Here is a 13,624-nt window from a genome sequence, read left to right as displayed (position 1 = left end):
TCAGCGCCTGTAATTGATTTTGTACAGTGTGAAAACAAAGCTGCATTCAGTTTTATGAAAAGTCTGATAAGCAACCCTGAGATGAGGTTGGCATTTTACGTTCTGTCACCTTAGTCACAGATGAACGCTCATCATCATCTCTGTGGGGCTCCCTGCTGTTACAGCTCCCAAGTGCAGCAGCTTATATGGGCCAGCATCAGGAAATAAATTCACCATTACTCAGAATCTCAGTCCCAGTCCGTTCACATGGCCCTGGATAAAAGGATGATAAATGAATGCAAATATATGGAATGGGGTCTGCATCAGAAGCTGGTGTCAGTGCCACCTGGGCCTGTGTGAATGTGTGTGTATCTGTGTAATCATAGGTATTTCATTATTTTACATAATTGTGTGGATGTGAGGGTGTCTGTGTGTTTGTGTGTGTGTGTGTGTGTGTGTGTGTCTTTGTGTGAGAGGAGAGTCAGAGACAGGAAGGTGGAGGGAGAGGGAGCGAGAGTGAAGTACAAACATTTGTGGCCTGAGTGTGTTTTTGAGAGGTGTGTACCAAAGCATTTTCACAGGTCCTTGTTTAGTGCAATATGAAGGACGCGCTACCCTTCCACACCCTCCCATCAACATCATATGAACCCACATTAGCTCTCATCCCTCTTTGAAGTGCTGCGAGCTTCTGCAGTCCAGCCATCACAACCCAAACATTAGACGGCTTCCGGCAGTGAAAGGCGGGAGAGCAATTTGAGGTCAGGCATTACAGCGAATAGCAGCCACATCAAACAACCAGCAGGGAGCATATTGAAGGCCAAATGTGCTGCCAACATTATCTTTTATATAAAGTCAATAACTATGCTATGCTGACTGAATGTACATTATGATGCATATTAGGATGTCAGAGGATACTGTCTGCATGTAGAGGGATGATTTTAACCCGCTAATGTGTGAACTAATGTTACATAAGCTGGAATGATACATTCCCAGTCTGTGCAGCCGCGAGGGTCCACGTGAAGTAAATTTACTCATCTGCCCACGTCCGTCAGGTTCTGGTGTGGAAGTGTGTGTGCAGCCGACAATTCATGACAATGTACACCAACTTAACATGTGATCACACGTCTACATATGCAGACTATAACTGGATTAGTACTGGATTTTTAAGGCAGACACTGACACTGATACTTGAGAGTTTAAAAAAATATGATGTAACAGTTGTGCATATAAAATTGTGATACGGATCCTTTTCTTTTTTTAAAGAACAGTGACCGTAATAAATACTGATGGAAACACTTAAATGTCTCTTGTTACATATCATATACTCATACAGTTTATCTGCAATCAGCTTTCATTTTGAATTATATAACCATAGGCATTTTTTGGCAGGAAATGAAATGATTGAAACTGAACACCAGATTTAGCTGTGAAATCCAGTGAGATTAGTTGTATCCTGGAGCTAACATCTCTAACATTTTGAAAAGGCAGGCTTTCTGTAAATGTACTATAAATCATTCAAACTATTTGACAACACAGGCTAAAGAAGTTAAGTGTGAGCAACTAAAACTAGTTAGTTAATAGGGAAAGATGATGGAAATTGTTTAAAAGAGACCAATGTTAACAGTCGGTAGGAGACAGAATGTGCACAGCGGTCTGCCACCCACCCAAACCTCCTCTCTAAGATCTTTTGCAGCAGATCAACATTGTGTTACTTCTCTCTTTGCTGCTGAAAGAAAGCATACATTATTTGCATGCCGACCGGTCAGTTAGGTCTAAATATGTTGTTTTTAGTATTCATGAAGAACCGATGCTGTTGTCTTTCTGGTGAGCAAAGTCTTAAATGTAATAACAATGATTTGGGCCCAACCAAAGGATGTTCTCATTTTACAATATGAGCATCAAGACTGCCACTGAGCGAAGAGTTAAACGTACAATTAATTTTTTGTGACTCAAAATCAATGGCTGCAATGGTGTTTTAAGACACTACTTGAAGCAGCATTAAGTGAAATCTTTAGGGCTGTTGTGTTTTAAAAAAAATAGCCCAAAGGAAGAGACATAAAGTTCTCTGAGTTATGTTGATTTTATTGCCTTTTCATTTAAATTTAACTACCATTTAAACACGCTCCTGCACTCTCACATTGTGGTAGATATTTTGTTTAATGCATTGTGAACGTGCGTGAAACCTCATTCTGTGAGCCTGCAGTCACAACAGTTATTGCCTTTTGCATTTTTACCAGCAGAATGATGGAATTTACCTGAGCAATTGTGAATTATTTGTAATAGTCATTTGAAGTTGTATATATAGAAACATGGCACTGCACACATACAGTAATACTGGTTTCTGAGTTTTCTAACATGAGTCAATTATTCATGAGCACTTGGCTTAAAGGGGTACAAGATTTTTTGAAGTGGGGTCGTATGAGGTACTTATACACAGTCAGTGAATTACCTACAGTGGATGTCAGTCGACATGCCCCCAGTTTGGAGAAGCAGGCTGAAGTACTGATACGGAAGCTAAGCCATGAACCGCTGTAGACTGAGTGGCCACGCTCAGCAGTCAAACAGGAGTCATGTTGATTTCCAGGGCTGGTACCTGCGGTCATTACACAGGCTAATAACATGTCGGGCAGGAGATCCAAAGTGTGGGATCATTTTGAGAAGGTGAAGGACGAACTCAGGGTCATATGTAAACTCATCTTCATTGGTCGACTACAAACATGACGTATCATCTGAAGCGTGTGAGTAGCTACATGCCCATTAGCCACTTAGCACAATCATAACTGCTTTGCCAACAGCGCCATTAACAGGCGGCTCGCTCAGTGTGTGACTTGTAGATAAAATATAGGCCTATATTAATGAAGGTTCATCAGTACGGTTTTGTATTTCTCTGTAATGTAGCACAGTGTTAACAATGTTACTAATACTATTCTTTCTCAGACCTTCAGCTCAAACCACTGTGTTGCCCCGCCCAAAATATATCATTAATAATTAAAATAATATCGTAAACATGCGGGCGACTAGTCGACTAATGGCCCTAAATGATGACTACTGGTCGAGTAGGAAAATTCAAAGTCAGGGGCAGCCCTACAAAAGTCCCATTTCAAAAAATCAGTTTAAGTGTACACTAAACTAAGAATATTTTCCACGGCTTTACCCTCCCATCAGACAATGATTTCCAAAGGGGAACCGAAGACGTTATATTACCTTCTTGAAAGCCAGACTCCATTGAGAAAAATGCTAACTTAACATTGCATAACACAGGAGCTGCTGGTTTACCGCTGCCTCAATCAGTTATTTTTATTGTGTTACTGTGTGATTTTGGCCATCAAAGTGGTGAGTTAGGATTCACCAAAGTACCACAACAAGACAAACAAACTACATGATCGAGGCAGCAGTAGACCAGCAGCTCCTGAGTTCAGGAAGGTTAAATTACTGTTTTACTCAATGGAATCTGGTGGCTTTACCAAGAGTATAGATGGAGAACTGAAGTCATTCCACATTGGAAAAGTCTGTCTGACAGCAAGTTAAAGTGATAAAAACATTCTCAATATATCGTACACTTAAACTAATATTGATTTTTTAAGGTGGCTAAAATATGTCCACAGCAGTACGTTCTTTTGCTTCCGTGTCGGCACTCCTGCCTGCATGCTGACTACCATCTACTGTAGGTAATAAAACTGATCATACCTCATACAACCCCTCTTCAAAAGATCCAACCTATTACTATAATGTGTCTGAATTTATATCACAAACATGTCAACCACCACTGTCTCTTCTTCACAATTATGATTCTTATATAAACACAAACATTTATCATCATCATTTGGCCTCAGTGACAATCAGCATCATCATTCAGCATGGTATCATGAACTGATCTGTCACAACATTTCCTAACAAACAAGCTGGATGTCCTTTACCACGCCACAGTCAACATCCAGCAGTGCTGGGTAATAATACAACAGCGCCATGACCCGGTGAATCACTACCTACATATGAGTGTGTTTGTCTTTATTCTGCAAAACGTTCAAAACAAGGCAGCATCATTCTGAGGTCAAACCTAAAGATATCCTACCAGGCAGCAGGCTGTGTCTCTGGTGCCACAACTCTGTGTCCTGACTGTGAACCAAACCCCATGCAGACATTATTCAGGCATCCTATATCAGGACAAATAAGTTGGTGTGAGGTTACTGGTGCCAAGTATAGAAAAAGAATTTGCAGTGACTGGCTGAACTTTCTTGTACTCATTTTATTGACACGTATTAAATCCATCCTATCTGGAAGACTGGAAGTACTTTTTGGCCTGTTGTCAGCAGCACTGAGCTGTAAGTAATCCTGACATAAATGACCCATCACATTACTTACATCTGCTGTGTTCACATCTGTCTCCCATTCATCTGCGGAATCTTCCACAGGAGTCTCCTTAAACCTGGGACGTTTTCACCAATGTTCCACTCACAATCTGCTGCAATGTAGCCTCTCATTTGTAAACAAACCTGCTGCATCTATCCCAGTTGTCCAAGTCCCTGCCCTTTATGACTTGAATGCCTTTCAAAAAAATGATCTACATCAAGACTCGTTTCTGCCAGTTGAACTTTCAAAAGATGTGCAGCTGGCACACATTTTATTGGATGCTTCGCTCGTGTCTTTTGCCAATAATCTATCTTCCAAATTCATTTTCATGATTTTTTCTATTGTTCAACATTTTAACTTATAGCTGGCAGACTGTCTTTAATAAATCACTTAGAAAAAGATTTGATAAACAATACATGATAACTTAAGGGCAACTTGTGTCACAGATGTTTTGAAACTGTCTTTTAGCATTATGATTTAAAAGTTCAAATTCGAATAAATACCATACCATACTGTTTTAATGCAAAGTCCTATTTCCAGACCTGCATGGGATTATTTTGCTGCTGATTGGCTAACGGGTTCCTTCGACCACCCTCCTTGAATGAACTTGCACCAATAAGTTGCACAACTAAACAGCATTCACATGTCAGTAACCTTATGTCTTCACCAGTAATGTCACAGTAGCCAACTTAATTATCAGAAGACAAAAAGTAACTAAGTTATGGACTAAATGTATCCACAATCCAGGGGGAATAAAGTTGGGCTCCAGCTCCCCCTACTTGGACCACATCCACCTTTGACCTCTGCCTTAGTTAGTTAGTTAGTTAGTTTCGCAACTGCATCTTGCATGGTTGCAATGTTATTACATCAACAAAATCTGACCACAGACAGAGAGACAGACATCCAAACATCCAGCAAAATACTAAAAACAGCCTCTGTGGCAGTTCTTGCTATAGTAGGTGATACCAGGATCACCTTTTGCCATGATGATACACACACAGACTCACAAGGTGAAAGCAGCACCAGCCATCGTGACATTATCGCAGCTGGTACGAAGAAGCAACAAGAGGTACTGGGACAAACAATGAAAACATGCATGCATGGGATTCCTATATTTAAACTGTATTCATCTGGAAAAGAAACAGGTCTTCTGTACCAAACACTGCACACAAGAGAGCTGCGTACAGTTTGTGTGTTATGAGAAACAATTCCAGTGACTCCCAAACCCCAAGAATATTTACAAAATACCATTACAGAAAGCAATGAAATGTGCCATATACCCTTTGGTGGACGGTTTTAGTTGAATTGTTTCACAGCGCCATGAGCGCACATATTTTTAGAATGGACGACTCTTTTGGGAATCAGCACCGTGACCTGACATTAACAAACCCAAACTGGCAACAATAGCTTTTCCCCAGCAGCTGTTGTGAGATGAATTACAAAGAAATGCTACGTGATTAGTCAGGGTATGGTGCTGGTTGACAAAAAAAGCAACTTGTTTTCAGGTACAAGAGAGTATAAGTTGCTTTGTAGCAGTTTGACTCCGGTTAGTGAGTGAAAGTCTTGGCTCTTTCAAGAGCCAGTGTGAGACGAATCTAATGCATCTTGGCAATGAATAGTGTCCATTGATTCCACCACATCAAACTCACTTCCTCTTCACAGAGCCCCTTGCATGTCTCTTCCTTCGGGTTTTTTGTGTGTGAGAGTGTGCGTGCACGCATCGATAGATTCTGTTAGAACAAAGAAAATCCATCCAAGATGAGAATTTATACAACTTTCATGTCTCCTCTGACAGTCCTGAATGAACTGCCAACAGGAGAGAAATGTTGGACCTATTTATTTGACACTGATTGAGAGTGACTGATTATTCCAGGGCACGGCAACGGTTGCTAGGCTAGGAAGGTCATGTTTATGTTGACTGATGAAACAAAGGAAGCCTCCACACAAACAAACAGAAGATGCATAGATGAGTTGACCTCAGATCCATGGTATTAAGCCAGAAATTGTGGTATGACCTGCTCTTTTCTGAGAGCAGAGAGAGCGCCTCAGTGCACAGCGACAGCAGTATCAGTGTGAGATCTCCTGAAGAGGAATGGAGCTGTAATGTCATTTATCTACAGGCCTCTGTTAACGTTTGCTCCCAGGGAAGTACGAAATTGAGATAAAAGCTGGTGACCAATCGAGTGTCAGCCTGCCTAGTGCCTGGCTGCGCTGATGACGTGCTGATAAAAGCGACGGATGAGAACACATGCTACGTCTTCAGATCTCAGTGGCTTCATTTATCCAGGGCTCTGCATGGCATATTAGTCAGCAGAGCTTGCAAACGTTATACCAAAATCAATACTCGGCTGACTGGTTTGCTCCTTTTTTATTATGGGTCTGGTCGTAAAGTTAAGTATGAGTCATTATCAAGAACAGCATAATTTCCCAGATTTATGCCATTAACGAGGGCCTTTCAGTCTTTGGTCTCATAAGTGGCAGTCTTGTTTATGAATGTGGAGAGCATACAGTGGTCCAGGGTAGTGACATGGGGTTTCACAAGGAGCCATAAACCACCTTCTCATGGGGCTAATATTGTCCAATCAAGACAATGGACTTCGATCCAGCTGATTATATATATATAGCTCTTTGAAAATATTGCTTCACTTTAATAATATATTACCGTTGAACGCATAGGTTTCCACTCCAGTAACATATGTTTTTATTAACATATGCTGCACTTGGCAGAGTTTTTTAAATCTACGGCCAGTTTTTCTTCTTCAAGAGCACTTCAGAGTTCTGTGAATCACACTGTGTAAACACTTGACATGTGAATCATTTTAAGTTTCAACTAGATACAGTAACATATGTTGTTAGTAAGATGTCCAGGACGTGCCTCTCTAAGCTTCCTGTCTTTCATGCCTCTTCTCTTTTGTCAATGCACTGTACAACCACACATTCATTTCCATATATTCAGCTAAACTCAAATTTATGAGATAAAAAGATGATTGAACTTCTTGACAAAACCAGGTACGAGTAAATGGCAAACCACAACACTAGCTCTCAGCTTCCTCGACTGACTGTTGACTAAATCTAAAAACACTGCTGCGGCACATTAAGTGTCGCCCCCAGCTCATCAAGAGACCAACACGCAAAATTATTACTCCTTTTACTGACAGATCTGTATTTCCTCCACCTTTGAATTAGCTGAAAATAAAGTGCGGACATTCCTTAATCAAACTTGATTTCTGATCTGAAGAGTCAATCTCCAGAGCTCTGACTCGCCAAGCAATAGTTTTTTGGTCATTGTCTTTATAATGATGGGATTGTGGATCATTTAGATATTTCTTGACCTCAGCAACAAGTCTCTTCTCATCCATTCTTCCTCACACACAAGACAGCAACAGCTGCAGATTTCTCTTTATAAATCAGTGGTGAGGAGAGGAGTCGAGCTGCCATAGGAGCAGAGAAAAAGAGCCGCTACGGGAGCCAGTAGAGAGCAAGTGGGAGGAAATTTAATTCCAGGGGTGGTAATGCCGGAAATAGAACAGTGGCGTGAAGTGCTTTGGGGCAGCGCGTCCAGGAGCGCCAACATGCGTCTAGCCATCAGATTGGGGTTGTACATTGAAAATAAGCGGGCCATATTTTTTGATGCACGCCGTTCGCCCACAGCTACAATTTCTGTATCTTATATAGCCAGACCTATATCACATTTTGCCAGAGCTGGAGAAACATCTGGCTGAAGCCATCATAATTAAACACTAAAGGGAAAAAATGCTGTTTGTATTTCTTCAAACCAATAACAATCATCTGTCTAAGCCCACAACAGAGTGACTGTGCTCTTGCAAAAATTAGAAGGGAACCCTTTTTTGGTGGATAGCTGAGCCCTGGCTTTTAAATGACTGATCCCTGCAGAAGAAAAAGCCATATAAAACATTAAAAGCCATCCTAGGTTGCTAGCTAGGAGGTTGTTGTTTCACGCACAGAGCTAAAACGAAGTGAGGACCCAGGTCTGGCTTTGCAAGACTAGTTTCACGGAGTGACAGGGATTTTCAAATTGGCAACAAGCAGTGTATGGGGAGGGGAATTCCATCTGAGCTTGGCAGCCATCAACAGGCGTATACCAGCAGTCTACATCCTGTGAGCCAAACTACAATTTTTGAAACAAAAAAGCAGACTTGGCATTTCAAGCAAGCCACTGTCAATTTTGCAGGCTGACATTACAACTGTCACAGATGTTATCAGCTGTAGCAAGTTACCTAATCAAGAATTCTTAGCTTCATGGATTGGTTGAAATCTGCTTACTTGTTCATATTAATGAAAATCACACTCAACAAGACAAAAGGTTTTTAAGATGAGGACTGACCACTGTGTTTGACAAATTTAACATGTAATTCTGGTAATGTTGGCTGGGGTTGCCAGAGTGTCATTAAAGCAAAATACAAAGTTGCTAACATTAGCCTACATTCTGCAAGCATTCAGGACCTGGTTCCAGACAATGGAGGAAAAACTACTCAGTGGATATGGAAGTCATGAACAGGGTTTTTTTTGTGTGTGGGTTTTCCTGTAACCCCACATACTAATATAGCTAATATTGAAAATGCCTTGGAAGCAACACTTCATTAGGCAGTAAGCCAGTTAGTCATGCTAACCTCTGCATCTTTTGTAAGAGAAGATAAATACCTATTTAATCCAATTCTTCCACTCTTCAAACTCTTAACTAAATGCAGAGTATTGATCTTTCTACAGCTCTGTGCACACTGCTTCAACGTACTGAGGAATCCAATGCTTGACAGGCCTAATTAGTTACAGTTTCTAAGCTATGATTGGCCAATCTCTGTTCTGAGAAGGGTTTGATGAACAGTCATTGACACCAAATGCACCTCAAAAGGGAAAAAAAAAATCCCAGGTCTTACCTTGAAGTCGCAAATACATGTCACCATATTCCCGATTCTTAGACACTCCCCGTCGAACTTGCATGTGTTGGTGTCGCACAAGAACAGGTCTGTGTCCCGGTCATCAAAACCTGGAGGACCAAAGCCAACAAGAGACATCAGTGACGAAGTGTTTCTCTGTTCAGCCCTCAGGCAACTCTAACCTGAACCCCATCCAGGGTCGTCCATAATGAGTGTACACCATTAGTCATGGCTCCCACAGCACAATGCACTCTTTGATCACATACTGTGCACTTTAAAAAGACAATGCTAGTACATAGTCTTGTCCTTAGCTGCCAAAATGATGAAATACATTCAAAAAACACCAGTCTCTGGACTCTACTGGAGGGACGAACAAAATCTATTTCCCCATTTGGTGTTTAGATGATGGCGATGGACAGCACTGTGTAATACGTTGGTCCACAATCTCCCTAGGTGTTCAACAGGGGTGACACCTGGTGACTGTAGAGGCCATAGCATATTATTCACATCATTTTGCCATGTATGAAAGGATTCATCTTGTTTCCCTGCTCATTTATTCAGTTTTTTCCTGTGATATTTGTTTTTGGTATTTGTGTAGAGCGAGGCTGACTCCGGGGCGGTGTCCTGGAGAGGCAAACCTGGGATATGATCCGATTCAGCCTGCGTTAGGGATCTCAAATGACTCCAACAAAGTATCCTGAATCAAATCAAAGAGTCACATGGGCATGAGACTAGACTGAGCTCGGGGCTATTAGTCTACCTGAACTGATTGCTTACAAAAAGCAACCCCGTGTACATGCAGGCTTTTGCATTTCAAAGTGCATTCAACCAAATTTCACCTGACATAGAGCTGGAAATCCTTTCATTCACATATTATAATTTATCTTTGTTGGGTCTTATTTACCCTACAGCATAATGTTGTTAATTCAAAAGTAGAAAAAAGCAAAGCTGATGTTTTATTACAAGTAAAACTAAAGTAAAGCTGATGCTAATTCAAATTATTGGTGAAAAAAGTGAAACTCTTTATGATATGATACTGGAGATACTGGCACAGGCCGCAGTAATGTTAATTTATGAGGAGCAAAACATTTCCAGTATTATCGTTTTATCAAACCCTTTAACTTCAGCTGTAAAGGGGGAAATATTTAATGAGAAAAAATACTCTGTGGTTATTTTGATGATGAACTACTAATTGCCTGATGATAACACGAAGGGGGCTGATTACACTCTGTTTTGGGATGTTGTGTAGTCCTGTAATACTATGAGACTTTTTTTTTTTATTTCTCTGATTCTCAGCTTGTTTGTACAGTGTGTGTATTTGAAGCGCTTAGTGCGCTTATGTAATTATTATGCATCTATAAAATCTGCTGCATCAGCTTTAAGAGACACTGGTGCCTGACTGATATACCAATTATATAAGCTTATCACAGATATGTCGGTACCTGCATTAATCTGCAGATATGCAAAACAAAATTACAGTATATGCATGAATGATGGGCTGGTTCGCTATTTGTGGTTAACCCTAACTTTTCCTTATGCCAAGTATAACACTTTGTTGTTGTATTTTTTTGTTCAGTGTTTATAGTCTTTAATTTCCAGTTAATGTTTGATCGATAACAATATAACTGTCACATTTTAATGATCCTTGCCAAAACTCTTCGTGAATATGTTGATTACAATGACATAGAAGATATGTTGTTACCAAACTTATACACTCAAACGTGAAAATTGCTGTCAGCCCTCAAAGGCCATTGGTCAAGCTCTACTCGTCACCTTCAGCTCAAGTGCACTTGCAGGGCAAAGAAAAAAATGTATTAACTGTAGCTTTGTCTCTAACAATTTAACTGTCACTATGGATGCACATTTCCTCCAAAGCATGACATTGCTTAACAACGTGCACAACACATTCTCAAAGCGTTTCCTGAATTAGGTTTTGAAAAGGAATCATAGTTCATGGTCATCACGTTACCTACCTAATGTAACATGAAAATTAGACTTGGGCAGAATTACAGTATTATAGTACACTAAGTAATTTAAGTATCCAGACGGCATTATTTTTACCATCAAAAACACAGGTGCTCTTTTTTCTATCAAAGTCTTTGTATGTAGCATGCGCCACTAGAGGTCAGTCTCTGGTCTCTACTGTTCGAACAGGCAGCTGGTGGTAGTGGGGATAACGTTACAGGATTGTAAACAGCTGGCCAGCAACAGCAGAGGGAAAGACCATGGGGAAAACAACATATTTTTAAGGGTTTATTTCTACCAAACCAGGGTTGGTGATTGACAGAACAGTGGACTAACTTAAAGACTAATGGGAATAACCAAGATCATTTTGGTGAGTTTAATTTTGTTTCTGTCAAGAGTGTTTTAGCATGAGTGGGGCGTTGGTGGCTTAGTGGCAGAGCAGGCGCCCCATGTACAAGGCTGTTGGCGCAGCGGCCCGGGTTCAAGTCCAGCCTGTGGCCCTTTGCTGCATGTCTCTCTCTCTCTCTCTCTCTCTCTCTCTCTCTCTCTCCCCCCCCATCAAGCTTCACTGTCCTGTCAATTAAAGGCAAAAAATGCCCAAAAAATATCTTTAAAAAAAGAGTGTTTTAGCGTGAGTTAAGGAGGCAATTAATTTAGTTGTAGTTCAGTGAAATAGAGAATCTTGAATTCAAAAGGTTTACAGTTGTATTTTTCTGTTTAATAAGGAAAATTGATGTAAAATATAAAAATATATAATAATTTCTTGACATTTTGTCTATTGTGTACATATTATGCTGTCAAAGCCCAGAGGGCTTAGGGAAATGAGGAACTCACTGGTCAGGGGGTTGTTAGTGCTGCACCATTCTCGGAACCCATCGGCTGTATTCGGCGTCTGACTTCCGGCAGACGGCAGTACAGCCTCTGGGGGCAGACCCCCAATTTTTTGGCATTCCGGTTTGATTTGGGCGGAGGAGGCGAATTTCCGTTTCCGACTTCCGTTTATAAGTAAATATGCTGAACCACTGCGATGGATTCAGAGTTTGCAGTGACGCCAATTATGTTCCGCCTCGTTAGTTCACCGCACGGACCGTTTAACCTGGCAACAACTGCAGCCGGCTCAAACGTGATTGGTCAATATCATGTGGACTACAAACAGCCTACAACCAGAAACCAGGGCTCTTCCGCTCTTCTTCCGGAGGCAAGATCTCCGGGGTTTGCCTACAGACTCTACATTCACTGAATGTAGAGTCTGTACATCGAGACTAGCGCTGCAAACTAATACGTCACAAAACGTACACCATGGTGAAATTTCAGGAAGGTATAAGCATATCAAAAATTAGGTACTGCACAAGCCTAGTGACGAAGCATGTAACATGACAACATGACATTATGCATATACGTTACTTTAAGTACCTCAACACTGACTTTTGTTTTCACAACAAATACAAACAGTGGTCTCCTGGGTCAAAGTCCAATGTCTGTTTGACCCATCCACAACCTACCTTTGCATACTTAATCACTCTTTGTACGACACATGGATATATAGAGAACTGGATAATGCTGGTATTCTGGTTTAGCCTTCCACTAGGATAAAATAATTTACTTGTTCAGCTCTTCTAGACTTTCAAAATGTCCAATTTGTCTGAATGGATTAAATTTCCAATAGTAAAATTAGTCATTTCGTGGGGGTTGTGACACTCAAAAAATGTATCCACTGATTTACAGAGACCTCTTTCACAATGTAAGTCTATGATAAAAGTCTTTTTGAGCCCAATGGCATCACATGAACAATTTGACCACTATGTGAAATTCGTTTCAAAGATGAGACAATGTATAGCTGCAGCCATGTTCCCTTTGCAGCCTACATGATACACAACTACAAACTGTGCCCACCACCAGTACAGAGAGTTGACAAACCCACTGACGCGGCAGTTATTTGAACCCTGCTACAACGCGACATTGTAATGAAAAATATGAGGCCAAACCTCACAGTAATCCACTTTCTAATTCATTATACATGAAGACCTGATTCCCCTTATAAGTAGCAAGATGTAACCCTTACCCTTACCCAATCTTAACCACCTATCTTTTTACATGGTGGGTGGGTCACAGAGCTGCTCTGGCTGAAGGTATACCTACTCATCAAAGCCTGGTGTTGTTCCTGGAGGCTTGATACTGCATCACCTGACGTCTTTGTATGCTCCTGTCATATGACACACAACAGCTTGCAGTACATAGGTCATATGATCAACCTCACTTTTCACCACATGGACTATAATTCACCTGATGCACTCTAATTCACATAAGCCAATGTAATTCACATAACCCACATAACAGGTTTGTGTGAATTATAATGCCTTACTTTTCATAGGTATAAGTACAAACAATACAAACAACAGCCTGTGCTACTAGCACAAATAAGTAAAAACGTCTTT

The 13,624-nt window shown here is 40.8% G+C and overlaps 1 protein-coding gene across 2 annotated transcripts in view; it reads right to left on the bottom strand.

Annotated features, from left to right (window-relative positions):
- tmeff2a (transmembrane protein with EGF-like and two follistatin-like domains 2a) overlaps positions 1-13,624 on the bottom strand; it is a 154,840-nt gene that overhangs the window by 127,400 nt on the left and 13,816 nt on the right. For both annotated transcript variants that reach the window (XM_050049849.1, XM_050049850.1), the window contains exon 2: positions 9,225-9,334. In XM_050049849.1, coding sequence (XP_049905806.1) covers positions 9,225-9,334 — 110 coding nt within the window. The remainder of the gene's footprint in view (positions 1-9,224; positions 9,335-13,624) is intronic.

This window comes from Epinephelus moara, chromosome 7 (assembly GCF_006386435.1).
Source record: "Epinephelus moara isolate mb chromosome 7, YSFRI_EMoa_1.0, whole genome shotgun sequence".
Taxonomy (NCBI): domain Eukaryota; kingdom Metazoa; phylum Chordata; class Actinopteri; order Perciformes; family Serranidae; genus Epinephelus; species Epinephelus moara.
This window is presented reverse-complemented; position numbering and strand designations above follow the sequence as displayed.